The sequence below is a fragment of the Equus przewalskii genome, chromosome 13, assembly GCF_037783145.1.
Source record: "Equus przewalskii isolate Varuska chromosome 13, EquPr2, whole genome shotgun sequence".
In the NCBI taxonomy this organism is placed as follows: Eukaryota; Metazoa; Chordata; class Mammalia; order Perissodactyla; family Equidae; genus Equus; species Equus przewalskii.
In genome coordinates this window covers 21,142,224-21,168,582 of record NC_091843.1, presented here as the reverse complement: position 1 = coordinate 21,168,582, position 26,359 = coordinate 21,142,224, and the positions used below count along the sequence as shown (strand labels likewise).

General features: G+C 41.4%; 1 protein-coding gene across 4 annotated transcripts in view; it reads right to left on the bottom strand.

Annotated features, from left to right (window-relative positions):
• TIMD4 (T cell immunoglobulin and mucin domain containing 4) overlaps positions 1 to 25,033 on the bottom strand; it is a 92,685-nt gene extending 67,652 nt beyond the window's left edge. The window contains exons 1-6 of one of the 4 annotated variants that reach the window (XM_008514850.2): positions 24,831 to 25,033; positions 17,611 to 17,668; positions 15,627 to 15,968; positions 9,121 to 9,216; positions 5,524 to 5,579; positions 2,448 to 2,559 (exon numbers count right to left, since the gene is read on the bottom strand). In XM_008514850.2, coding sequence (XP_008513072.1) covers positions 2,448 to 2,559; positions 5,524 to 5,579; positions 9,121 to 9,216; positions 15,627 to 15,968; positions 17,611 to 17,668; positions 24,831 to 24,932 — 766 coding nt within the window. In that variant the 5' untranslated portion in view covers positions 24,933 to 25,033. Of the gene's footprint in view, positions 1 to 2,447; positions 2,560 to 5,523; positions 5,580 to 9,120; positions 9,220 to 15,626; positions 15,969 to 17,610; positions 17,669 to 17,867; positions 18,015 to 18,060; positions 18,114 to 24,830 lie in introns of those variants that run through there. The other 3 variants (XM_008514844.2, XM_008514856.2, XM_070570403.1) reach the window with 3 other exon arrangements.
• Between the last annotated feature and the right edge of the window lie 1,326 nt (positions 25,034 to 26,359).

Here is a 26,359-nt window from a genome sequence, read left to right as displayed (position 1 = left end):
AAAAAGTTAGCAAAGGACAGAAATCAACTAAAAGGATGCTATGTTCCATGCTTTTCTGCCAGTAAGGAGTATTTTTTTCTTTCAATCTTGGAAGTACACAGTCAAAAACTTCTATAAGTATGGGTTTTGGACTCTAAAAGTCCTAAGATTGAGTCTTTTACCTGCTGTGTAGTGTGACCTTGGACGTCACTTAACATTTCTAAACCTGTTTTCCAATCTGTAAACTGATAATAATAGTGCCTGTCTCACAGGTGGATTGCTGTGAAGGGCATGACTGCAATAATAGAAGCCAACATTTACAGAGCACTTACAGTGTGTTGGGTATTGTTCAAGGCACATCCTGTGGATTGGCTCATGTCGTTAACTCTGACGTAGGAACGACTGTGTGCAAAACATCCCACCAAAGAGAACTAGGAATAATAGATGGAAGCCTAAGAGGGATGAATTATGAAAAGAAAGACCTTGCTTAAAGCCCAAGCTGGACCAATGAAGCAGGCTCTTGGATGAGGAAGTGGTGGTTTCCTACCATTACAGGTGTTCCGGCAGATGACCACAGGGCATGGATACAAGTAAAGGGGATTTAAGTTTTAAATGGGCAGTAGAGTGGATTTACAAAAATTGTCTATGCCTATAAGTTCAAATGCCTATGAGGTCAGAAAACTAATGGAAATGAGCAGAGCCCTCCGGGTACCGAACAATAGGGGACGATGGAGACCTTGGAGAACGGGAGGTACTTGCCCCACCACAGAGTCTTTGCACTTCTTCAGCCTGGAGTGTCTTCCTCTAGATCTGTGCAGAGCTGCCTTCTGCTTCTCAGGGCTCCCTCCAATAGCCCATTATCCTTCTTTGTATTCCCCATTGGTATTTGTCTGGAAGCACTAAGAGGACTCTGTTTATTTGTTTATATGTTTTCTGTCTGTTTTGTTCATCTCTTTGGAACATACTAGGCATTCAGTAAACAAAGCACTGAATGAAATCAAAGAACAAACCAAACTCATTCAAATGTTCCATCGAACACAATTCACAATTTAGTTCTCTTGCTCTAATAGGTTAGGATCGAGATGCTCTTTCTGTAGCAGTTTTGACACAATTCCAGGGAAATATAGAAAGCTAAAAATATCACAGAAAGGTGTGGACAGCAACAGAGGTCCTCACTAAACTAGATTTTTCAAGATCTAGGGTATAAAATGGAGAGTTCAGGAGAAAAAGAGGAGAGGCACAGAGAGAAAGTTTTCTTTATTTTTACTAGAATAGGAACATCAAATGGTGTTGACACAAACCCTTTCAAACTTACCCGAGTTGCTCCTGATTATTTCTAGCGCTCAAATATTCTAAATCGGGAAGTAGTTGAAGAGAAAATTAAACACGTCAGCCAAAGAGTTCACAAGATATTTTTCTAAACAAGTATAGTATTTCTGCTATGACTTTAATATGAACAAAATCTGTACAGAGCTCAGAGCCTGAAAAAATTAAATTTAGAAGAATTTTTTAAAAAATAAAGGGAAAAAACCCCAGACTGGCCTCGTCCCTTGTAACTTCAGGTAACTCCTGAATTTGTAGGACCCAAACAAGCCTCTTAGCATAAAGGCTCTCATGCTCATTAAGGGTTTAGTGTATTCACCCACGTGCCCAAACTTACTTTAATGCAATTACTAATAATTATATTTCACTTTAAAAAATGGATGACTGTGGTCCTTTCATGGGCAACAGGTTATACACACACACACACACACACACACACACACACACACACACACACACCGCTGGTGGATAGCTGCTTTTGAAACTTTGTTCTAACCCTATCCCTGAAATCAGTTTCCTTCCCAAAGTCTTATTGCCTCTTGAGTTAAATGAGTTGTAAAACTCTCTAGGCTATCGTTCCTCATGGGGACAAGAGGGGACGGGACAGGAGGAGGAGTGAACACATCTTTTTTTTTTTTTGAGGAAGATTAGCCCTGAGCTAACTGCTGCCAGTCCTCCTCTTTTTGCTGAGGAAGACTGGCCCTGAGTTAACATCCGTGCCCATCTTCCTCTACTTTCTATGTGGGACGCCTACCACAGCATGGCTTGCCAGGCAGTGCCATGTCCGCAACTGGGATCCGAACCGGCGAACCCGGGCCGTGGAAGCGAAACGTGCGCACTTAACTGCTGAGCCACTGGGCCAGCCCCCTACAAATCTTATATATTACAATGGAGTGCTGCCTTCCAAAGCCCAACTCTACCCAGCAAACTCTTATTCCTTAGTATTTAATTTCTCCTACAGAGAATATAAATTTCACTTTTCTCTTTACAGGTCAATCATTTCAAGAAAAAAAAAAGGGCAAGGTGAAGAAACAGGGAAGTTATGTGAGACCAAAATCACATGCCATGTGGCACTGCTTGACCCAGGCAGTCTGGCTCTAGAACCCTTGCATTGTTCCCTTACACATAATTCTGAAATGACTTACTTTTGATAATCATGACCACCAAAAGAGTGAGCAATATCACGACAGTAATGCTGATCCCAATGTACAGCCCCCCACTGCTGGTCGTCCGTGCTTTCTGTGCCACCAGCACACGCTGAGGAAATATCAGGAGATTGAAAAAGCATCTTGTTAGAGTTATGGGTAGAAAACAGTTCCTAAAATGACATACCCAGACCCATTTATCTTTATTAGCCCTTGGCTACTTCTAGACCAGGAAGGGTAAGACCAAAGGATCTGAGGTTGTCAGCATATGGTGAAGTTCTATTGAAATTCAGAATGTACTTGCAGATGTTGGCAATGTTTCCTATCTTGCTTGGGGAGGTATTTACATAGCTGTATACATTTGTCAAAGCTCTGACTGTACACTTCCAATGGGTGCATTTTATTATACGTATTTTAAAAGATCAGTAAGCTACTTCCGTAAACGCATCCTCTTATTAAAAAATAAAAAAAAACAATTTTTGTTCATATATAAATTGACTTGGTGATGTTATCTGAATGTGCCCAATTAGTGAATTTGGTCCATGATTACAGTTCTTTTTTTTTTAACTATCATTTAAGATTCTATCTATGTCTACATAAATGGACTTGAAAGTATCTGCTCACAGACATGGCCCCAATTAACAATTAACTTAAAATGCTGTGCAATAGGGTAGAAATGCGGAATTTTGTTGAAATCTCCTAGTGCAGTCCATAGGGGATCACCACCTCCCGGAATAAGCCTGAAATATGCCAGGCGTTATGTTTGGCCTCTCTTCATAGCTTAGCTCTAATCCTGAAGAGATCCCACAGCGCAGGTATTTTAACAGAAAGGAAATGGAAGATCAGAGAGAAGGATCCAGTTTCTTTCTGTGTAAGAGTTTAATCTCTAGAGTCAGAATCCCAGCTGTTTTACTTAGTCATTGTGCAACCCTGGACAAGTTATTTAGCGTCTCTGAACCTCTGTTTCTATGTCCATCAACTACAGATTAAATACAGTTCTTGGGAAAGGAACTTTCAGGTATTTCCTGATAAACACAATGAGGAACATAGGCGCGGGTAACAGTGTTTGAGCCATCCTTGCTTAAAGCAGGAATGGTCTGTGTCTGGCAGGAAAAAGTCATGTTGTTATTACCTTACCACTGGGCGGTACAGTGGTTAGATGGAACTTGGGGTTGCAGGAGGCAGGCTTTGCTTTCATTTTGTAAAATATTATACTCCATAAAAGCTGCATATTCAATTTAGAATGTGCAGCTAAGCTTAAAGAAACTAAAATCAACCGTAATCCTAACCTCCAAAATCAACCACTATTATAATTTTTCATTATATACTCTTCCAGAATTTTATCCTTCTGGTATTTTTTTTATCAGAAACGATTACCATATTCAGTACGTACTACAGGATATATACTATTTTAAAAGTTGCTTTTTTCACTTAACAATCAATAGTAACTGTCTTCCCATGTCTGAAAATGCACTATAGTGACTATATTCCTAATGGCGATATGTGGGCATGCTTAATTTTTTTTTCAAGTAATTTTATTGGGATTATAATGGTTTATAACATTGTGTAATTTCAGGTGTGCATTATTGTTTATCAATTCCTGAATATACTTGATCATGCTCACCCCCAGTAGTCTAATTTTTATCTGTCACCATGCTGACCACATCATTAATCCCTTACCCCTGAACATTAGGTGGTTTACAACATTTTCATGATTACAAGTAGCAGTCATGAACATTTTTTTTCTCATACATTTTCATGAATCTTTTCAATTCTCTCCTCAAGATAGAGTCCAGGAAGTTGACCTACTGGGTCAAAATATATGCTGCATGTTTTCAAGATACCTGGAGATACTCTGACATCCTCAGAGTCAAGGTACAAAAGGCCCATGAATTTGCTACCGCCTATTGTGAACTTGCTTCTAAATTGCTCCTACTTGCTGCTAAGCATAACTTTTCCATAGATAACTGAGGTCAAGAAATATTTCACCATTCAGAAGTATTTTGAAAATCCAGCATAAATCTGGCCATATAGCAATATAACAATCATTTACGTGGTGGCAGTTCTGACATTTAGCAGGTATATATGAATTCAGCCGACATCCATCAGATCAATCAGTGCCCATGTCATACAAGTTGCTAAAATTTTTAATGTCATTCCTATGTAGTGTTCTCATCGTCACAAAGGTATACAAGATAAAGCCATTTGACCCAACACTAAATCACTCCACCTTGCCTGAGCTTGAACTCGCCTTACTATGGCTGCGTTGTCATTTTCACCACATGCAACCAGAAGGATTATTCTCATACCTCAAACTCTTTTTGTTTATTGTTTCTAATAGTTATTTGCACATAGTAAAAGGAAACATTGTATCTCTCAGAGAAGCTAAAAGAAAATGTTCTATTGATAAATTTATCTGACTTATTTGCAAAGATGGGACTTGGATGTGCATCATGAGACTAGAGCCCCTTAGATTTTTCCAAGCTCACTGTGGAAAAAGCATGAGAACAACTTACAGAATCACAAAGGCGTTTAAGACTCTAAAACCTTAATAAGTAACCATATGAAGAGGTTTATGGATAGAAAAACTCAGCAGTGGTCTCCAAATTTCCATATAGGAGAGCAATTGGGTTGGAAAAGAACATTATGGGGCCTGGGTTTAAGCAAGCACACTTTCACTTATGTAATATTTTATTTGGGGTGTCCTCCGCCCTACAACATGGATGCAAAGCATGTTACTTCCCTAACGGTAAGAAGTCTTCCTTGGTACGTTGGGTTAACTCACTCTCTTTGAATTAGTTCATTCTGTTTTTCCAATTTTTGGCCAAGAGTGTGTGTGTGTACAGAGTAAAATATCACTTATCAGGTATTTCTAACAAACTGGTCCATCTCTATGAACTTTGCAAATTAATTGAAACATCCGTACTTAAGAGGCGAATTCTTTTCTTCCTTTTTTTTTTAACTGGAAAGAATCAGTCTGTGGGCTAGTCTTACAGAAGTAATCTCTAAATGTAACTGGCTTCCAGAGAAATATACATGTGAATCTGGCTCATAAAGTAGGAAGAAATATGCTTACAGTTTGATTGCTATGCCAAGGGTCATCTGAAAACTCTGTCACAGTGTCATTCGCATCTGTTCGACAAGAAGGAAAATTAATTAGAATTACAAAAAATATTGAATTTTCACCGCAGACACTAAATATATTCACATTGCCTTCTGGTGATGGCTGAAAAGCTGACTAATAATATGATCAAATGCTGCAGACATTGCGAAAGTTATACCAAGTTACTAACATTTATGAGCTTATCCTCTAAGTTTGTGTTTCTTAACCATTTTGTCACGGACCTTTTGAAAATGGACCCCTGCTTTCTTCTTTATGGAAAAAAGTGCAAGTACACACAAAGTTTTACCTAGAATTTTGGGGGAGTCACAGATTCTCATTCTTGGAACCAGGTTAAAAATGCCACTTAAAGGTAGGTAATCAATATTTTCATGCCAACTGAGAACCTGTCAATAAATGCCCAGAGGCCATATGCACATTCAGAGATCAGCAACACTCTATTTAGAATGGACATTACATTGTCTTTACATTCAAAATGTGAGCAAAATGTACTAAGGTATCTAAAACAGGTGGCATACAATTCCTGCACTATATGCCAGTGTGCCTAGATGGTAATCCAGGAGAACTTTAGAAAATACCTGTTACATCACCCACAAGGCCAATGTACCCTATACTACCTAAAGCTAAAATAGAAAAGGATATTATGCCTTAAAGTTTTGAAAATTCAAATTTTAACAGTTTTGAAATATCTATTTTGTAATACCGAACATCTGTTGTTGGCCTTCCTGGGCAACTAAGGTCAAAAACAGAATTCTCTTTTTACTGAGTATCTACTGAGTGTTTACTGGTATAGCCAGCCCTGATGGTCTAGTGGTTTAGATTAGGCGCTCTCACTGCTGCAGCCTGGGTTCATTTCCCTGTCAAGAAACCACACCACTCATCTGTCTGTTGCCATCCTGGCAGCTGTGTGTTGCTGTGATGCTGACAGCTCTGCCACCAGTATTTCAAATCCCAGCAGGGTTGCCCATGGTGCACAGGTTTCAGTGGAGCTTCCAGAATAAAACAGTCTAGGAAGAAGGACATGGCACCCACTTCCAAAACATTGGCCATGAAAACCCTGTGAATAGCAGTGGAGCGTTGTCTGATATGGCGCTAGAAGGTTAGAGGATGGCGCAAAAAGACCGGGCAGAGTTCTGCTCTGTTGAAATAAGAGTCAGAATCAACTCAACAGTACTAACAACAAAAAAAATCTACCATCTATTAAGCACTTTCCATGCTTATAACAATTTCCTTATCCCATGTTATACATGAGGAAACAGACCTGGAGTGGTCAAACGAGTTTCCAACTCTAGCAGAGGACAAGAGCCTCTGCTCATAACCAGCACACACTTTGCACTCCCATCAAATGAAAATACTACGGGTCGTCGGAATCCCTAACTACTGACAAAGCCATAGAATCTCAGGGGTAATAAAATTGGACTAACCGTATCCCCCAAAATCTTTACATTACTATTGTGCTTACATTTTACTCATTCGGAGACCACTTCTTAGCCAAAGGGAATATCTAGGTTTAAGAAATATCTACAGTCTAGGCTCTGTCTGTGACTTGTGTTATTTCCTTAGGTAGCCCTTCAGGTGTAGAACTGCATCATGCAGTAAAAATAGCACGGATGGGAGTCAGATAAAATTTGAGTTTAATGCTGAAAATGTCCCTTAACAATGTGACCTTAATCAAGGTCCTTTGAATACACATATATGTATGTATGCATATATGTGTACATATGTACGTATGTCTGTGTGTATATATATAGACATAGATAGAATCTAGTGTAACCTTGAACTACAAGCTATTAACAGTACCCATCTCATAAAGTTGTTAAATTAGATATTGCATGTAAAGCATTTAACACTATAGTAGATAAATATCAGCTACTACTAATGACGTAATAATGGAAGGAGCAGTTTCCGGAGGACAGTGTGAAATGCACTTTCCAAATATGGTGCCTTCAAGCATCATAAACATCCAGTTTGCAACAACTTGCCCACGGGCACACAGCTAGTAACTGGCAGTTGAATTGGGAGCTGTCTGACTCCAAAGCAGAACTATAGGGCCTCCTCAAACTGGCAATGGCAATAAATAAGGCCTGCCTTGAAAGAATTAAATGAGATAATGTATGACAGTTTCCTGGCACATACATCTGTCAAAGGTGGGTGGTGGACCATATGACGACGAAAATCCCTTCCAGACGAATATTCTTTGCTTCTGTGAGGCTTCAGCCTACTGAAGGTTGACTCAGGCACAGCGAGGACTTGGCTCCAGAGCCTCACGTACGTCGCCAAGATGGCAGCAGGCACACAGTCATGGGGACACAGCTGCTCCAATGTCTGCTCTGCACTGGAAAGCTCTACCTTGACCAGGTTTTAGTGACATGATATTTTAGAGAATGATTCCCCTTTCCCACTTTCTTTCTCCTCATACCCCAAAAGTGTGGGGTGCAGCTGCTCCTGTCACTGTTATCCTCTGTTCTTAGCTGTTTTCACTTTGTTTTTGAGCATGGAAACAGTTCACACTAAGGATTCCACTTTCAAAACTAAATATCACCATTATCTAATCCCATCTGAATGGGCCCACTGTGAATCTCCCGGCAGGTCCATTTTAAATTAACCAGCTTCCAGGAATGATTGGCAAAAGGCAGGTCAAATGGGGGTCCCCTACAGATTGGCAAGTCCTGGGTACAAATGAGTCACACACATGAGGAGTCTTGCAAGACTTGACCTTTTCTGGATGGAGCACAGGCACAAGGACATGTAAGCCAGCTCTGCATTAAAAGGGGTTCTGTGTGTGGCACTCCCCAAACTTACCCCTATGGGTAACAAAGCTAGCTGGGAAAGATGACGAGGTTCAGTATCATCTTTCTCTACCACAGTAAAGACAGGTCAATCTTATATTTCAAAAGAGCAGAGATTATATGGGACCTGCCCAGAATGGGGAGAGTGGGGAAGACTTTTTGGTAGGGCATGCCTCTTTGATGCCTGTGTTGGTGTCCTCAACCCATCTCAAAATGACCAGATACAAGCTTGATAAGGCAGCAGGGGAGCCTCCTCACTGTATTTAGGCTCTGGGGCTTAGGCAAAGCATAACTGGGTGACCAGTTTGGTCTGGATTTAATTGTTTTAAGGCTCCCCAGTAATAAGTTTGGAGTGAAGACTGGTTCATTTGATTTAGAAAAATAGTGATAAGCATGTGGGTGTTCCCAAATCGTACAAGCTACCCATGCCAGTCAGGTATCTGTATTCTGGACATTCTAAGTAATAGTCATAGTTGCTATTGTATCTATCACTTTCTCCCTTTGACTATGTCCCAAGCGCTTCATCTTATGTAATCTTCACAAGGATTCTACCAGATCAGTAGATATTCCATCCATTTTATAAATGGTGAAAACAGATTCAGAGAGGGTAAGACATTTGTTCAAGTCACATAGCTGATTAGAGTGGCCAGTGTCGGCACACAAGACACATCCGTCTTATTCCAGAATATGTGCTGTTAACAATCTGTCAATGATTATCACAATTTGAGTGCTCCTAGGTGTTCAGGAAAGTAAATGAAGTTACCTGTTGGGCAAAAGAGCACTGCTACCCCAGTTGTACTTGTTTCCTGAAGGGTGGTAGGCTGGGTTTCTGCTGTCTGCGTTGGAGAAGATGAAGTAGCTACTGGAATGAAAAGAAGGAGATAACTATGTTCTATTTGTGGAGGAAAATTCCCATCCCCAACAAAAACAGAAAAGAAAACTAAAATTAGGAATTACTTTTCAACTCCCTTTTAGAAATTTATTCAAAGATGGCCTTGAGGCATTGCACTGGCATCTAGGTATTCCATTATCATGAATAAATCTGAGCTAGATAATGATCTGGATAGCTTACCTATAGATAGAATTATTTAACACTTTTTATACTCCTAGGATCCGCCTAAATGTATAATTCCTACGACAGTGCATGTTATGCAGGACACCCAATTAAGATTTTATTCATACAAATGACATTTCACTTTCACAGAACAGGGCCTGGGAGTTTGCACGAATCTGCCCTTGCTCCTTCATAACAACCCTAATCTGGATTTCCTCGCCTTAGTCAAGTTCCCAATTATCCATCCACACATGTTTCCAGGGAGATGCACACACTCACCAGCACAGAATACATCCTCACACCAATTAATTCCCTGAGATCTCTTCAAGCTAGCTATATTGTCCAACATCTGAGCCTTGGTAACGATTGACAACCCTCAAAGCAATGTTCTCGGTAGACTTTGACCCTGGCTCCTCCTGCAGTGGCATTCTGGTCACTCTTTTTGTTAAAACTGATTTCCTGTGTTGTCTGATCCATCTTCCATTTCTCACTCGAAAGCTTCACTAAGCATTCTCCAATACCAGGCTGTGTTTCCCTTTCCTTTTTTGAAATTACTCCTTTATTTTCTATCAGCTGTCTCCCCCTACCTGCAGACTTGGTCACTTGCCTCTTTATAAGGTATTTATGTTCCTTCCCCTTATAGCACCACAGAATTTCAGAGCAAATTACTGGTGCTGGCTGGACAAGAATTCTCAAACCTGGGCTTTCCTTATTGCCTCTCATTGGTCTTTCTGTTTCCTCTCCCTCACGATGGTCTTCACATTTCAACATCACCCTTTTTCATGTTCTGAAATGTTTTCCTTTTTTCCTCTAATACTCAAACTTCTAGCAGAATGTAGCTCTCTTTAGGAACTAAAAACAGAACAATACAAGAAAGGCAGATGATCAGATTCTTTATCCAACTTAGATCTGTGCAAAAGACCTCTTGAGCTTACCTTTTTTCCCAAGGTTGGGTCTTTGTGGGCATCTTTCTTTACTCCTCTTCTCCTACAACCTTACATCCAAACATTCCATGAAGATTTTAGGCAAGTAGCATGTACTAGAGGCAGTGAGCACAGCCAGGGAGTGGATGCAAGATAAACATCCCTGTAATGGATTAGCTCCAGTATTCACTTCCTTCCTGTGTTATAAAGTTCACCTCTAAGCTCAAACACTTTAGGAAGCTATCAGGATAAGGATAAGACTCAATTCACTTAATGTCATCCCCCAGGAGGTCCATCCTCCATGGACATATAAACCAACACTTTTATTTAAATCTCTGCTTTAAATGAAGTCAATAACTAATGCATATTCACCAAATCAGGTCCACTAATCCATCCACCTTCGCAGGTTTAAACTAAGTATTGAGAAACTAAATCAATGTTGAGAAAGTCAACAGATTCTCTAGCGTGTTCAGTTGCCTGGAACAAAGCTGTTTTTCTTGCAAAGTTTTATGGCTCTAAAATCTCGGTTTTAACCTAAAGCCCTTTCTTCCAAACTCAGCTCATAGCCCAATCCTCCTGGTGAAATACACACACAGTTCAATGAGAGTCAAGGGAAATCAATGTGTTCCGTCAGATTTTTCTGGCTAAAAGTTTGCAACATCTCTGTTACTCCTCAGAATCCTGAGCCACCTCAAGGGCTCAAAAGGGGTCAAAGAGTTTTGGAGGCTTTGAGAATCTCCACTAAAAGTTATCTTTTTAATCCTAGAAATAGAAGATTTGAACCTAAACTTGTCCTCAGAATAGCAAGCTATTTCTCCACCTATATGTCAAATTATTCTCCATTTGTATTAAATCTAAAGTCATATCTATCAGAAATGTGAAGCACAAACCATATGGCCTGAATTGAAGAAACAAACGTGTAAGTTTTAAAACCCTGAAGTCCTTAAATCTGAAGTTCATTTTTTCATCAGTATAAATAGCATCTTTTGCAATTTCCACGCTACATAAATAAATTAAAGGATGCTAGAAGCAAAACTGTGTAAGTCACTGACTGCCCTGAAAAGACAAGGTAATTGTATAAAGGCTTTTTCAGCGAGAATGTCAGATCAGGACAAATTCATCCAAACATGAGCTCAATGCTTGTGATAGAAGGCATGATCCAGGAGTGAAAAGCATAAGCCCCAAATTCAAATTAAGGGAGACAGCATCCTGACTCAATCACTTTCTATCCATATGACTTTCCACAATGAACTTAGACTCTGTGCCTCGTTTCCCACAGCTATAAAATAGGATTGAATCACATCTACAATGCAGAGGGTTAAGAATTAAGTAATATAATACTCATACAGCACTTTGCATGGTTCCTGGTACACAGGAAACAGAGTAACCTCACTCTGTTAGTTAACCTCACTGAAATCTTATCCTCAAGTGGAACGTCTGACTTCAGAAGAGAAATGACTTCTTGTGAGGAGAGAAGCTCATTAACCTGACCCTTGTACTCCAGCATTCCCTATACTTTCCTCATAAATCTGTGCTCAACTGGGCCAAATCCACACCGTTCTCATTAGATGTCCAAGATCAGTGGTCTGGCTTTTGTTTTGTGAGTGGCAGGGGGTGGGGGTTGGCTAATAATGAATCCCTTTGAGAATGTGACAATAAGCTATGGGTCCCCTCACTCTGAAAATGCTTATATGTTCAAAAGGTGCACATAATTTAGGCCAAGGGATTCACAGACCCTGTAAAGCCCTCATTTGGAACCCAGGTAAGAACCCTGACCATAAATTGTACTTCCGCCTTAACACAATGCCCTGGATGGTTGACAGCCTCTCGTTAGAAGGCCTCTGGGCTCAGAAACACATCTGTTTACCTGGCTTGAGGTTCAGCATAGGTGCTGGCATTGGAGGAGCAGAGGTAGGGACCCTAGGTGATGTTGGAACACTGGTGACCTCAGCTAGAGTTAGAAATCAACATGAAAGCAAGGATCAATCAGGCTGCAGGAAACAAGAGCCTTGCGCTGGGCCTGTACATACACCAACACAACCTATGAGAGACTGTCCCCAGGCAGAACCGGACACTAATTTCCCATGAACTCAGAGTTCTTGTCCTTGGTCAACTGGAATCTGTGACTAAGGAGGGCTTGAAGACGTGTTTGCTAAAAGGAAACAGTTGCATTGAAAGGTATATATTCAGGAAGGCTCGGAGGTGAAAAATGACATCTGGGATCTGCATTGAAGCACTTTGAAAAGACCACTCATGCATATTAGATTTTTGTATCATCTTAAACATCTGTGAGGTAAGGGGAAATGTCTAGAGTTGGAGCTATCTTTGTCCTCTCAGTGGTGAATGACTAAGACTTAAGTAGTAGTTTCCAGGCCCAGAATAGTTACCAAATAAATAGCATTCAGCTCAGTCAGTTCTGATGGACCCAATGCAGTTCCCAAGGACCCTGCATCTTAAATGAGGCTTAACTCACACCCACTAGCATATACCAGACCACACAGATGATCTATACATTTGGTTAGAAGGTGGACCAGACCTTTTAAGGTTCCTTCTCACCTAAGAGATAACAAGGAGAGGTGACAACTTCGACTCTCTCCAGAACCGGAAGTGGCATAGGATTCCAAACCACTTACTGAAGGTCTCAGAGCTACCCAGAGGGTAAACTGAACCCAGAATTAAGCCCAAACACAGTACCTGGCACAAAAGCAAGTCAGTGAAGGGCTAAATCAAGATTGTGTACTTTTTTTCTCATTAGGCACATTTTTTTTCCTGTGAGAAGTTTCTTTTAAATTTCAACTCTAGTAACAATAAAAGAAAACCTCGGGTTCCTTGGATAGGGGGCAATTGATTTGAAAAGTCTTCTAAGAGACCCAATTTAATTTGGCATCTAGCCAATTTTCCCCTTGAAGAGAAAAAAAAGTTTTTCAACAAATACTTGTTAGTGCCTATTATGTGCAAGGCATTAGTCTAAAGAGGTCAGCAAACTTTTTGTAAAGGGCCAGCTAGTAAATGTTTTAGACGTTGAGGGCACTATGGTCTCAGTGGCAGTTGCTCAACTGTCAGCGTGAAAGTAGCCATGAATAGTATAACAACGGGTGTGGCTGTGTTCCAATAAAACTTCATTTATAAAAGAGTTGGTCGGCCTGTTTTGTAATCTGATTTGACCCAGAGGCTATAGTTTACTGACCCTGATCTAATGTGTAGTCAGAGGCTTTTAAGAAGAGGACAATCCAATCCCCTCCCTCCAGTTTAAAATCTAATCTAGAGAAAAAAGCAAGCAAGCAAAAAATCTGACCAAAGAATCATAACAGAAACAATAAAGAGGAGGAAACCTAATTGGCATGACTAGCGAATTTGTCTTCCTCAGCGGTAAATATTTTCTCCAGGAAGAAGCTAGGAAACTAAAGGGTAGATGCTTGAGTGTGGAAAGGGTGTGGAAAAGCTCTAACAGAAAGTTGAAGAGTATGTGCAGCCTGTGAAAAGTGCAAGAAAATTCAAGCAAAGAATTGGTTTATTGGAGGATCTCCTTCCCACTGGACAGAGTAGTGGCTTTGTAAATACTTGCCTATTAAGGAATTTCTAAGCACTATAAAGTTCTCCTACTAATTTCTTTCTGTCATTTTTTTAAGTCAGCCAGAACAATAATACAATTTCACAACTCCAAAAAAGTCGTACCCACAATCTCTTCTCCACATGCTGCCTCCTCATGTCCATCCTTAGTACACTATATCCCCAGCCTCTTTTGGCTTCCCTAAATTGCCTTCTAGATTACGTTTCCCCAAAGTCAGCTATTTTCTCCCTCAGAATGACCTTATCTTACTTGCCCTCATAAAAGAAACAAGCCGAGTCCAAAAGTTGGGAGATTGCAAAGTCAAGTTCCTCTCAATTAGAAAGAAAGAGACATAGCTTCTTAGGGCTAAGCGTATTGGGTCCTGTTACCAACAGAAGACCTTAGTGGATGGAGATTCATTAGGAAAGAACACCAGAAACCAGGAAATCCTGAAGAACCTACTCCTTTCATCGAATGGTAAAGAAAATTAAGATGTCTACATCAAGACAGGAAAATGTGAACTTCCCAGATATTTAGATTTCATGAAATTCTTAAAAGCAACTAGTGAACAGATATTGGGATACATATATTTTCATATGGCAATAAAATCATTTTAATTTTTAAACAAATGATTTTGTGATATGTGAGATATGCTTCAAAAAATCTGAAGAAGGAGGCTGGCCCATGGCCAAGTGGTTAAGTTCACGCACTCCGCTTCGGAGGCCCAGGGTTTCCCCAGTTCGAATCCTGGGCGTAGACATGGCACTGCTCATCAGGTCACGCCAAGGCGGCATCCCACAACTAGAAGGACTCATAACTAAAAATACACAACTATGTACCGGGGGGCTTTGGGAAGAAAAAAGAAAAATAAAATCTTAAAAAAAAAAAATCTAAAGAAGGGCAGAGGGAGGGGGTGGAACTATGTATGCTTATAAACGTATACGCAACAAGATTGAGTTGACAATTGTTAAAGCTGGGTGATATATCTTCTTAACAGTACCTTATATTATATTACCTACTTTAGATATTTGAAATTCTCTGTAATCATTTTAAAATGTTAAGAAAGGATATTTTAAAATTCTTCTAAGACATAATCTCAGAGAAAAGGGCAGTTCTTTAAGTTGAATAAATTCAGTTTGATAAAAATGTTCACTATATTTCATTATGGAATACTGAATGCTTTTTCAGGAACCCACTAGCATTTTTTTTTAAGAAAACACTTTTTTCATTTTTTTGAGTAAGACTGGCCCTGAGCTGACATCTGTTGCCAATCTTCCTCTTTTTTTTTTCTCCCCAAAGCCCCAGTACACAGTTGTATGTCCTAGTTGTAGGTCATTCTAGTTCCTTAATGTGGGATGAAGCCACAGCATGCCTTGATGAGCAGAGTGTAGGTCCGCACCCAGGATCGGAACCTGCAAACTCTGGGCAGCCAAAGCATGGAGCACAAACTTAATCAATCAGCCACGGGGCTGGTCCCTCTACTAGCATTTTTGAAGCACTGTTTTAAGAGATGGTTTGCTGACTGGGAAGACCCTCTAGTCTATGGTTTTGAATCAAGGTTGGTCTTAATACTTCATTCTACACAAGTAAAAGTTCTTCTATTTTCTAAGAGTCACTGGAAAACAAGATAGTAGGAACATCCTCTTTCCCCATGAAAGGAAGAGAAAATTACTACCAAACAGAAAATTCTAGCTCAGTTAACCCCCATGAAGTGATCACAGGAAGAAGGAAGACAAGCTCACCTGGTTTTATCTCCAACGATATGGTGTGTTTCATATCATTAAACCACCCCCTGTGCTCAACACGGCAACAATACAGGTCACTGTCAGCCTGGACTGCATCCTCTATGGTCAAAGACACATTCCCTTCCAAAAGGTTTCCCTTTAGCTTATAACGTATGTTCTTCTGAAAAGTGACATGGGTTCCATCAGTCCGGATAATTTCATCTGAGCATTGAGACATAGGACATGCCCCTCGGCCCCAGCACATGGTCGTGATGGCTCCATTCGCCGTTGAGTAGGTGCAGAGAAGCGTAACAGGTTGACCCACCACTCCACTCACTTGTGTATAAGAAACTACAGCATCTACAAATAAAGAGAAAACAGAGCACACGGCCTCAATATTTAATTTTAAACATATTTTGACTGTTTTCTTTGTAAAGTTCATTTGGTTTGTAATCATATGACTATATCTCAAATTTTTTAATTTATTATAAGTATTTTTCTATGTTAGCATATTCTTTATCAGCATTGCTGTTTATTAGCTATATTTGTAGACAAAATATGACAAACTTTTTTCTGTATTCAAGATTGTTTTCTAATAGGATAAATTTCTAAGAGAGCAAGTACCAGTATAAAGGGCAGAAATGTGTTAGTCTCTTGATGAATATAGCCAAATTTCTTTCCAAAACCATTTGGTTTGAACCAAATGACACTCCAGTAATACATGAGCCATGTATTTGATCATGTGTCCAGCTATCTACTTATTAAGCAGGTAATACATACACGTGGCTTTTCCTTTCCTCTAGATTCAATCACTGTCTCAGTTGAAATATGTTTAAAAATTCCATTGCATTTAAAGTTTTAATCTTTAATGTTTTTGAAACTGCTATTGCAAATGAAGTCACCTTACAACTCATCTCATAAAAAAAAAGCACAGCTAATGGTTTGTTTAAAGTGTTGGTGGCTTAAAGGCGGAAGTCTAGTCAACTCTTCAGAAACCAGTTTTTAGAAAATTGGTTCCTAATCCTTCCAGGAGGAACTGAGGCTTATCATGGGCTTTAGGATCCATCCAAAATGTTCAAGCAGGAATCCCTTCTCACAAGTTGTTGACAGCCCTACAACTGAGCAAGGTCCACTTACCCCGGTGAAACCAGAGAATTGGAAAGTATTCAATCAAATACTCAATCATGTCACTTAAAAACCAACACGAAAACTCTATCCTGTGGCAGCAATATAAAAATCTTATATTGCCAAATGCAGTCAAGGTGGCCCTTAAAAGAGGTCTAAGACTCAGCAACTAATCAATCATATTTAAGACTGGGCTATGAATTTGGGAAATGCTCTGGGAATAAAATGGTCATTGTTACATAAAATAAGAGTCGATTTTTTCACTGGAATTCTTACAATATTTAATTTGCCCAGTACCATTTTTGGATTACAAAGATAAGACATTCTAATTATAAAAACTAAGTTGTAGAAGTATAATAAAAAATGAACTTTCCCCCATAATACCACGTCTAGAGATTACTGTTTTTAAAATTTAGGATGGGTCTATTTCTAAATTTTTCCCCTATCTCATAAAATGCTTTGAATTAAAATATTTTATTTTTAAAAGAATTAGTTGTACTTGGTTAAAAAAAGGTGTCAAACAGCACAAAATGGACTCGTCTCTTTTGCACCCTAACACTGTTACTATTTCTTACATACACTTGAGTAATCCGTGCATACACAACTACCTACTCACTCTTTATGTTTATACACACATGGCAGCACATGACACACTGTTCTGCATTGTGCCTTGCACATTTATTCATGGATTTTGTAATTCGTAGCATTTAAGTAATCTCTTGGGAGTAAGATTTCAGCCTGATTCTTTGCTCACTACGTGACCCATTACCTTCCAAGAGCAAGCCCAAGGACATCCATCTTCCTGCACCACACCCACACACCCTCTGCAGTCCCCTCTCCTCAGGGCATCCAAACCCCAGCCCACCTATTCACTTACCTGTCAGAAGTAGTATGAGGCTTGAGATGGCTACCAGAGGACACATGATGGCACTGGCCTGAAGGAAAGAGAAAACAGGCTGGTTGGTGTGCCCCTTATCCGACAGTATAGGAACAAGTCTTAATCTTCAGAGTGCAACTTCTCCTTTCACCCTGACTGTGCGTATCACATGAGCCAGCCCTACTAGCAATGAGAAACCACACACACATGCACACTTTAGATGTCTGTTAGCTCCAGGGTGGCTGAGTGATCTGTACCTTCCAATAGACTGGCAAAGCTGTTCTCGGAAGCAGCCCCTTACTTCCCAGCTCCTTCTGCACACAGAATCCAAACTGACTCCTGGTGCTGACACAGGAGATAAGGGAGCAAACAGGAAGGAAACCAGAGGCTGACTCAGTTGGGGGAACACCAGAGCAAAGACTAGTCTTCCTGTGGCCAAGGTTCATTTACCTTGGGCCCCTGAGATGAGAGTCAACTGGCCTTTTGGCGAGTGCAAAGTATTTCCTCCTTTTTGGCCACAATGAGTAGTCCCCAGCCTCAGTCACACGGCCAAGTTTGCCATTAGCAAGAATTATGCAAGAATGTGAATCACTGTGTCCAACCATTAATGCTACAGGAAGCAATGACTCAGACCACATCTTACTGAGTGATGTCAAGAGAATGTTTCAGGAAGCAGAGTCTGGACCAGACTTGGGTTCAGATCCCAGCTCTGCCACTTAGGAAGCAGAGTATCCCTCCAAGTTACTGAGTAACTCCAAGATTTGACTTTCTTATTTGTAAAGTAGCACTAAAAATAGTTGCTGTATCTCCCTCAAAGGATTGTTATAATGAGCAAAAGTGCTGTGGGACAACTTTGAAAACTAAATCTAAATACGCATTAATACTAGCCAAGGTTTTCAGAGACTACTGAGTAGTGGGCTCTGCGCCAAGCATTGACATGCGTTTAATCCTTACAGGGTCCTTTAGGCAGGTGTTGCTTTTAACCCCATTCATGGAAGAGAAAGCTGAGGCTTGGAGAGGTCAAGTGAACCTAGATTCCAGACGAGGTCTTCTGATTTTTGCTCTTTTTTTTTTTTATTTTTTTGAGGAAGATTAGCCCTGAGCTATCTGCTGCCAATCCCCTTCTTTTCACTGAGGAAGACTGGCCCTGAGCTAACATCCATGCCCATCTTCCTCTACTTTATATGTGGGATGCCTAACACAGCATGGTGTGCCAAGCGATGGCTTGTCCGCACCCAGTATCCGAACTGGTGAACCCCGGGCTGCCGAAGCGGAACGTGCACACGACCGGCCTGGCCCCATGACTTTTGCTTTTAATCATTAAACCATATAAACATGTGTCACACTGCCTAGTACTTCATTAACTCCTCTCTGGTCTAAAGATTCAGTGACATCCTCCCAGGGAAGCTGGTGCTCCATTTCTAGCCTTCTTGAAGCCCGTGACAGGCTTCATGGAGAAGTGGATAATGGCCTCGGTATACTGTAAGTCCTGCCCCGGAATACAAACCCCTGACTCCAGGCAGCGTCTGCACTTGGAAGAGATCTAAAGCCTGATGCTACAAACTGGTGGCTCAAAGACCATATTTGGCCTGTAGAAGGCTTTACAAGACAGGGTTGAAAAATTCATTTCTCGAAGGCTAGAATTTTAAAATCTGGAGAGCCCACATTAAAACTCAGCTTTTTGGCTTTTTGTGAAATAAAATTAGATGGCAACATGGGGCCCCCATACCTTACCCTCTTCAAGTCTACCCTCTCCAGCCTGCCCTGCCCCCGCCTCCCTGGGGAGCTTCGGTGTCTGAAGTTGGCCCGGGTTGGAGGAGGCCCCTGCCTTACACCTTCCTCCATCTCCTTGAACACAAGATCTCTCCTGTCACTGGGGCTTCACAAAGACTGTCCCCAAGCCTATTTGGCAAAATTCACCTCTTCCATGAAATAAAGGGCTTGGACCATACGATCTGTAATAGCCCTTCTGGCTTTACGATGCCTTGCGCTTGAATTCACCTGAGTCACAAGATGAGTTCTACCATGGAATAAGCACATTTTGGATACCTGTCATCCTCTTATTCTCTGCATTTACACACTTCAAGGGGACACTATTGACTCCACCGCAACCACCATCAAAGGCGGGGAAACAAATTCTGAAATGCCTCACACAGAAGTAGGTCATGCCTTATTTATTTGGGAGGCAAAATATTTTATGGCTAGTTTTGTTATACTCTGATACTCAGCCAAAGGTCAATAGGTCAGTGATAAGAATTTTTCTAATTTAATTCAGTTCTTCCATAGTTATTACCAATATACTGAGGCTAACGGGGTATGACTCAACATACTAAGGATGAAAAATTCCAGGATTGTGCAATCAGGTGGAGACACAGGTAAGAAAGCAAGTAACTAATAAAATCAGGCAGAATGATATGAACAGTAACTAGATAATCTGAGCATGGCATTCCCCCATTTACAACCCTCCCATGGGTCTTTCTGAGAAAAATTAAATCTAACTCTTCATCCAGATTTACAAAGTCCCAGGGATCTGGCCCTGCCTTCTTCTTCTCAGATTTTTCTACCACTCTTTCCCCTGCCCAAAGGGCTTAGCCGCTCAGGGTTCTCTCAAACGTATCCCCACTCTAGGACATTTCCCTTGTGGCGCACTCTGCCTAGATCCCCATTCCTTCACTCCCTCAATTTTGGAGTTCTACTGTTCATTCTGATACTGCTTACGTGTCACCTTCTCAGACATTCCTCTGGTCCCTCCATCTAAAGTAGCCAGTCACTCTGTCTGTATCACTCTATTTCAGTTCTCCACATAGCATTTACTACCTTGTTTCCTGTGAAATATTTGTGTGTGTGTGTGTTGTCCATCTCTCTTCCCTCTTGTACACTGCTATCCAGTAGAACTTTCCTGTGATGATGGAGATGGTCTCTGTGGGCGTTATGTGAGCACTTGAAATGTGTCTAGTATGACTGAGGAATTTAATTTTTTCTTCATTTAATTTGATTTTGGGGTTTTTTAAATTTTTTACATTTTTTTCTAAGTAATTTACAGCCGCTCATGGCTACTGTGTTGGACAGCACTCAACGCTGGACCATAAACGCCTTCAAGGCAGAGCTCTTCCCTTCCATCCTCTGCTCTATCCCTGAAACGTTGTAAGGGACCCAATAAATATTGACTGAATACACTAATGGAAGGACAAAGGCACAGGGAGAGACCGTTCATCAGCTGGGGGAGTGAGCGGGGGAGTGGGAGGAAATCTCTAACAAGAGTGATGTGTGAGGTTCACAGTTGGAGAATGGGGGAAGGGGCGGAGAGCATTTTAAGCAGAGGAAATGATGAGCAAGAGCCAAGACAGGAACATACAACCAAGGCTCTGAGATGTTAAAACTGTACTGTTCTGTAGCATTGAATTTTCTGACAAGCCCATCTCCCATGAGAGCCTCCACTGTGCCCTAGAGGCTCCTGAACAGCACGATGGATTTTTTGTACTTGAGCTATACAACCTCCATAAATCACTACCCTTAGAGTCAACTTTGTGACCCCTTGAAGGATACAGCCCAGTTAAGGGATAAGGCTCAGACACCCAGCACGAACTCCCAGCTGCTAATTCCACATGAGAAGGAGTGCCCTGCAGGTGCACAGGGGTGACAGGATGAGGCTTACCTTTTTTTTATTATTATTTGAGGAAGATTAGCCCTGAGCTAACATCTGCTGCCAATCCTCCTGTTGTTGCTAAGGAGGACTGGCCCTGACATCCGTGCCCATCTACCTCTACTTTATATGTGGGACGCCTGCCACCGCACGGCTTGACAAGTGATGTGTAGGTCTGCACCCAGGATCCAAGCCAGCGAATCTCGAGCCACTGAAGCAGAACATGCAAACTTAACCACTGCACCACCTGGCCAGCCCCCAGGCTTACCTTTGAGAAGGAATGCTGTGGCTGCTAGATTGAGAAGCAAAAACACCTGTCAGGAGACTACGGCAGTATTTCAGGAGAGAGGAAAGGATAGCAGCAGAGATGATCAATGAACATCCAGAGCTCTCGATGTTTAGAAAGCAGAGCAAACAGGATTTCCTGCAGGATGTGAAAAGCAGGAGTCTAAAGATGACTCCAAGGCATTTTGGCCTGAGCAACATGAAGGACTGGAGGTGCCATCAACTGAGACAGGGAAAGCTGCATGTTACACCAGTTTGAGAGGAAATATTCTGGATTTTGGACATGTTGAATTTGAGATGTCTTAGACACTCAAGTGAAGACTCTTCAAGTTCAGGAGAGAGGTCTGGGCAAAAGATACATATTTGGGAGTCATTGGCATAGAAATGGTATTTTAAAGTCATGAACCTGAAGGAGATGCTCAAAGGAATGCCTATGGCAAAGGACTAGGCCCTGGCATGTTCCACAAAAGGCTGAGGCGGAAGAGGCACCAACGCACAAATGGAAGCAAACCAAAGGAGCGGGCCCATGGCCAAGTGGTTAAGTACGCATGCTCCGCTTCAGTGGCCCAGGGTTTCACCAGTTCTGATCCTAGGCACAGACATGGCACTGCTCATCAGGCCACGCTGAGGTGGCGTCCCACATAGCACAACCAGAGGCACTCACAACTAGAATATGCAACTAAGTACTGGGTAGCTTTGGGGAGAAGAAGAAGGAAAAAAGAAAAGATTGGCAACAGATGTTAGCTCAGGTGCCAATCTTAAAAAAAAAAAAAGCAGCAGCAAACCAAGGAAGCAGTAGGAAAAGCAGAAAGCAAATGGCATGCTGGAAGCCAGGTGAAGCACATGCATCAGTGAAGCAGTAGTGATCATGAATCAAATGTTGCAAAGGCAAGGTGCCGGAGTTCTGCTCCAGCTGAGTCCAGGCTCCTGAGGGAGGGATGGAGTCGGCGCAGTGAAGAAGGAGACGTGAGACTTGAGTCGGTGCAATCAAGTCTGTCTTTACTGTGCACAAGTGTCATTTTTATATTTTTCAGGATTAGTACAGAAATAGCTCTACAAATGTTCTCAGAGAGATCAGGAAGCACAAAGCGAGCACAAGAATTTTTACTAGCATTCCATTCTATAGAGCACAAGGTTAATGATCATCTTTTCCGCAATTAACTATTATTTATTGTCTCTAAACTAAAGGAGATAGGTAGCTTAACATGTGTTGTCGTAGAATATGTTTAAATTTAACTTCTAAACTTTAAAGGGTATAGAAATGACTTCCTCTACTATTTTGGGACGAATATACATTGACGTCAGGGATGGGGTCTATTTGAATCTTCTGTTCTTCATGTATAGATTTATGGGTTCAGAAACAAAAGTAATTTATGGTAAAGTTAGATCAAAGGCAGAGAGAAGGTCCAGACATTGGGACAGGACAGCATTCCATCTGTTCACGAATTGGGGGAGCTACCCTTGCCCCCACTGATCATCTAGTCATTGTTCAGATGGTTAATGGGAACAAAAAGCAACTCCCAGGTATCTTATCCCCAGGACTACGTGCGTTCTCAGCAGGTAGTTAAACATCTTTACATTCCCATGCCCCTTAGGGGGTGAAAGCATTTCTTTGTCTTTCAGGGGGTAGGACTATTTGTCCCTTGAGCACACTGCCCGGAGAAAATATCATTTTGCTAGTAAGGCATCAGGCTGAAAAGCTAAGTTAAATTATATATCTTCAAGAATAAAAAGCAGAAACAAATATAGTCATAACCTTGATAGAAAGCATGCATACATTTCAGAAAATATCAGGGGTGTCGGCCGGCCATTCTTCACCAGGGGCGTCCCTGCGCCCCTCGGCCCTTCTCAGCCCAGACCCTGTCAGACGGCTGTATAGGCGTCGGTAACAGGGCTCCCGGCAGCAAGGGAGGAGGTTTGTCTATAGGACTGAGCAAGCTGGGGATCATTAACGACCTTGACAAAAGCAGTTTGGGGAAAGAGCAGTTAAGCAATTGTTCTCTTTCCCTATGTATGTTACTCCTCAAAAAGCTCACAAGGAAAGGGAAAATGAGGAGAGAATTAGAGACAGAGAACTCTTCCAAGGAGTTTTGCCACAAAAAAAAAAAAAAAGGACGGGGGAGTTGGGGAGTAGGGTCAAGAGAAAGTTTTTTTAGGATGATAAAAATAACAGCATGTTTGTATGATCTGGAGATGATCCAGTGAAGCAAATAAAATTGATTTGGGAAAAGGAAAATCTGTACAGCAAAGGAGGGATGGAAGCCAGCGCCCAACTAAAGGATTCCGCTTAGACATGGCCTGGGGTAGCATGTCAGCGAGAGCGAAGGGACTAGGGACCAAAGCACAACCATCTGGCAGCACTCCGGTGCTACTGGAGGTAGGGGTCGTGAAAGCGAGAGCAGCCCACGAGGTTGATGTTGTTCTCCAGCTCCCTGCAGCTGCAGGCTGTCGGGGAGGACTAGCAGAAGCCACTTCCCAGGAGAGCTCATTTTTTTAACCTTCTCTGGTATCTGTCTAAATAATCCAATCGGGTATCTCCCCCACCTTAAAAGCGTTCAATGTCTTCCCAGTGCCGAAGTCCAAATTCTGAAAGCTGCCTGCCTTTGCAAGCTGGCCACGCCCTTCTACCTCAAGCCTCACAAAACTCCAAGCAAACCAAACCATTTGTACATTCTAGTCTTTGCAAACTCCATAGGTTCTAACACAGAAGAAACTACATACTATCAAACCTCGAAAAGTCAGAAGCCAGTACTAGGCTCCTCCTTTAATGAAGATTACACTTTACACAACTGGTTATTTTTCACAATTTACAAATATTTTTACTTTACAAATCACAGAAGTCAATGAACCAAACTGCTAATACAGCTATGCTCTAGACACATGTATTCCCATTTCCATAATATTATGTAATACCCATTTCACAGATGAGGAGAGGCCCAGCAAAGGTATGTGTTGACTCTAAAGTCAAACAGCTTTCAAGTAAACCTAAATAAGTATGGCCTCCTCCAAAGGCACCACAGTGTTCCCACTGTGGTTTAATTTTTCCTCTCTATTCCTCTTGCTGGTGTTGCCTAGGAGAAGGTTAAACAACTCAAATGCGTAAATCGATTATTGCAGTTTAAATGAGAATCGATTTCCCAAGAAATCCAAAGAACTCTGTTTTATGTGAATTTCCCCTAGTTTCTATTAGCTCAATCATCATTGTCCTAATATCCCATATAATACTGAGAAAGTTCAACCAGAAAAATTCTGGTTTTCTCTTTGGCATAGGTTTCCAGGAGGCTGTACTTACAGATGAGTTAGGAGGTAGTTTTCCAGCTCCACTGGTGGTCTGTGACTGATCCTTTCTCCAAAGGTTTTTATGGATACAGACAACTTTCTCCCAGAATTCCATTCTTTATCTCTTTGCCACACCTTCACATAAGAATGTTGGGAAGTATCTTCAAAGTCTGCCAATCTTTTTGCTGGGTTTGATCCACTTAATAACTTAAATAGATTATAGGGAGACACTAGTGGGCTAGAACAGTATTTGCTCTCTGCTAGGCCATTTTTAAAAGATCTAGCACAGATCTTGATTTTAGGTCGGACTCTAGGCCTGAAAAGTCATACAGACTTCGAGATTGTTTATACATGAAGGGACCTTAAATTACTTGGGGCAAATTCTCTCATTTCTAGATAAATAAACTGAGGACCCAAAAGAGGAATAGAGTATGGGACTCACAGAAGTCACTTGGGGCCGATGCAGAAGTGAAAGCCAGATTTGCCTACTTCTACTCCACTGGTCTTGTCACTCAACAAATATGATTTCACCAAACGCTTATTGAACACCCATGCTAAGCCATGGAACACTCGAAACAAACAAAACAAACCTATACTCTCTGCCCTGAGAAGTTTAGGAAAACAAGCTTCCACCTTTAATAAGAATGAGGTAGAGCCACATTGTGCGCCAGTATAATTTGTACACGTCTTTCACATGTTAATAAGATGTCAACTGAGACTCCAGTTTTGAAGCGTTGGAAGTGTTTGACAAGGATGTCAGAAAACTGGACTAGAGCTGAAATCCTTCAGCTAGAGGGCGCTACTTGTGTGAAGCAGAATGTTTCCCCAAGAAATTCTGATATGAGGGGGAGCCTTTTTTCACTTCCCACCCCAAACGATGGCTGTTGTCTACTTTAAAATATTGATAACATCACGGATTTGGTTTTGAACTAAAACTTTCACTTTCAACCAGTGAGCCTTGCTGCATTATCACATGATTGTGAGACATTTCCTCCACATCCATTTTAGGGAAGACCGGTGGTGATAGCATGGGATTTTACCAAGAAGAGGTAGGGTGGTTTTCTAAGGGACTCTGTACTCTCCCAAACCAAGACCACTGCAGGACGGCAAACCAAGTTGAACCTCCTGAGCTAGTAGCAATTATTCCAAATGTACACTGAGCTTTGTCGAAACCCTTGTCAAGGCACTGTATCAGTGGTGGTGGGCAATGGGACTCCAAACAATATATCAATGTACTGCTTATATAGAGTATGTAAAATTTCTTTTTTAACCATTGGCCCTGAGCTAACATCTATTGCCAATCTTTTTTTTCTTCTTCTCCCCAAAGCCACCCAGCACATAGCTGTATATTCTAGTTGTCGATTCTCCTAGTTGTCCTATGTGGGATGCCGCCTCAGCATGGCTTGACGAGCTGTGCTAGGTCCACACCTAGGATCTGAACCAGCAAAACCCCGGGCTGCTGAAGTGGAGCACGTGAACTTAATCACTTGGCCACAGGGCCAGCCCTAAAATGTTTTAAGAAAAATGCCCCCAAAACAAGCA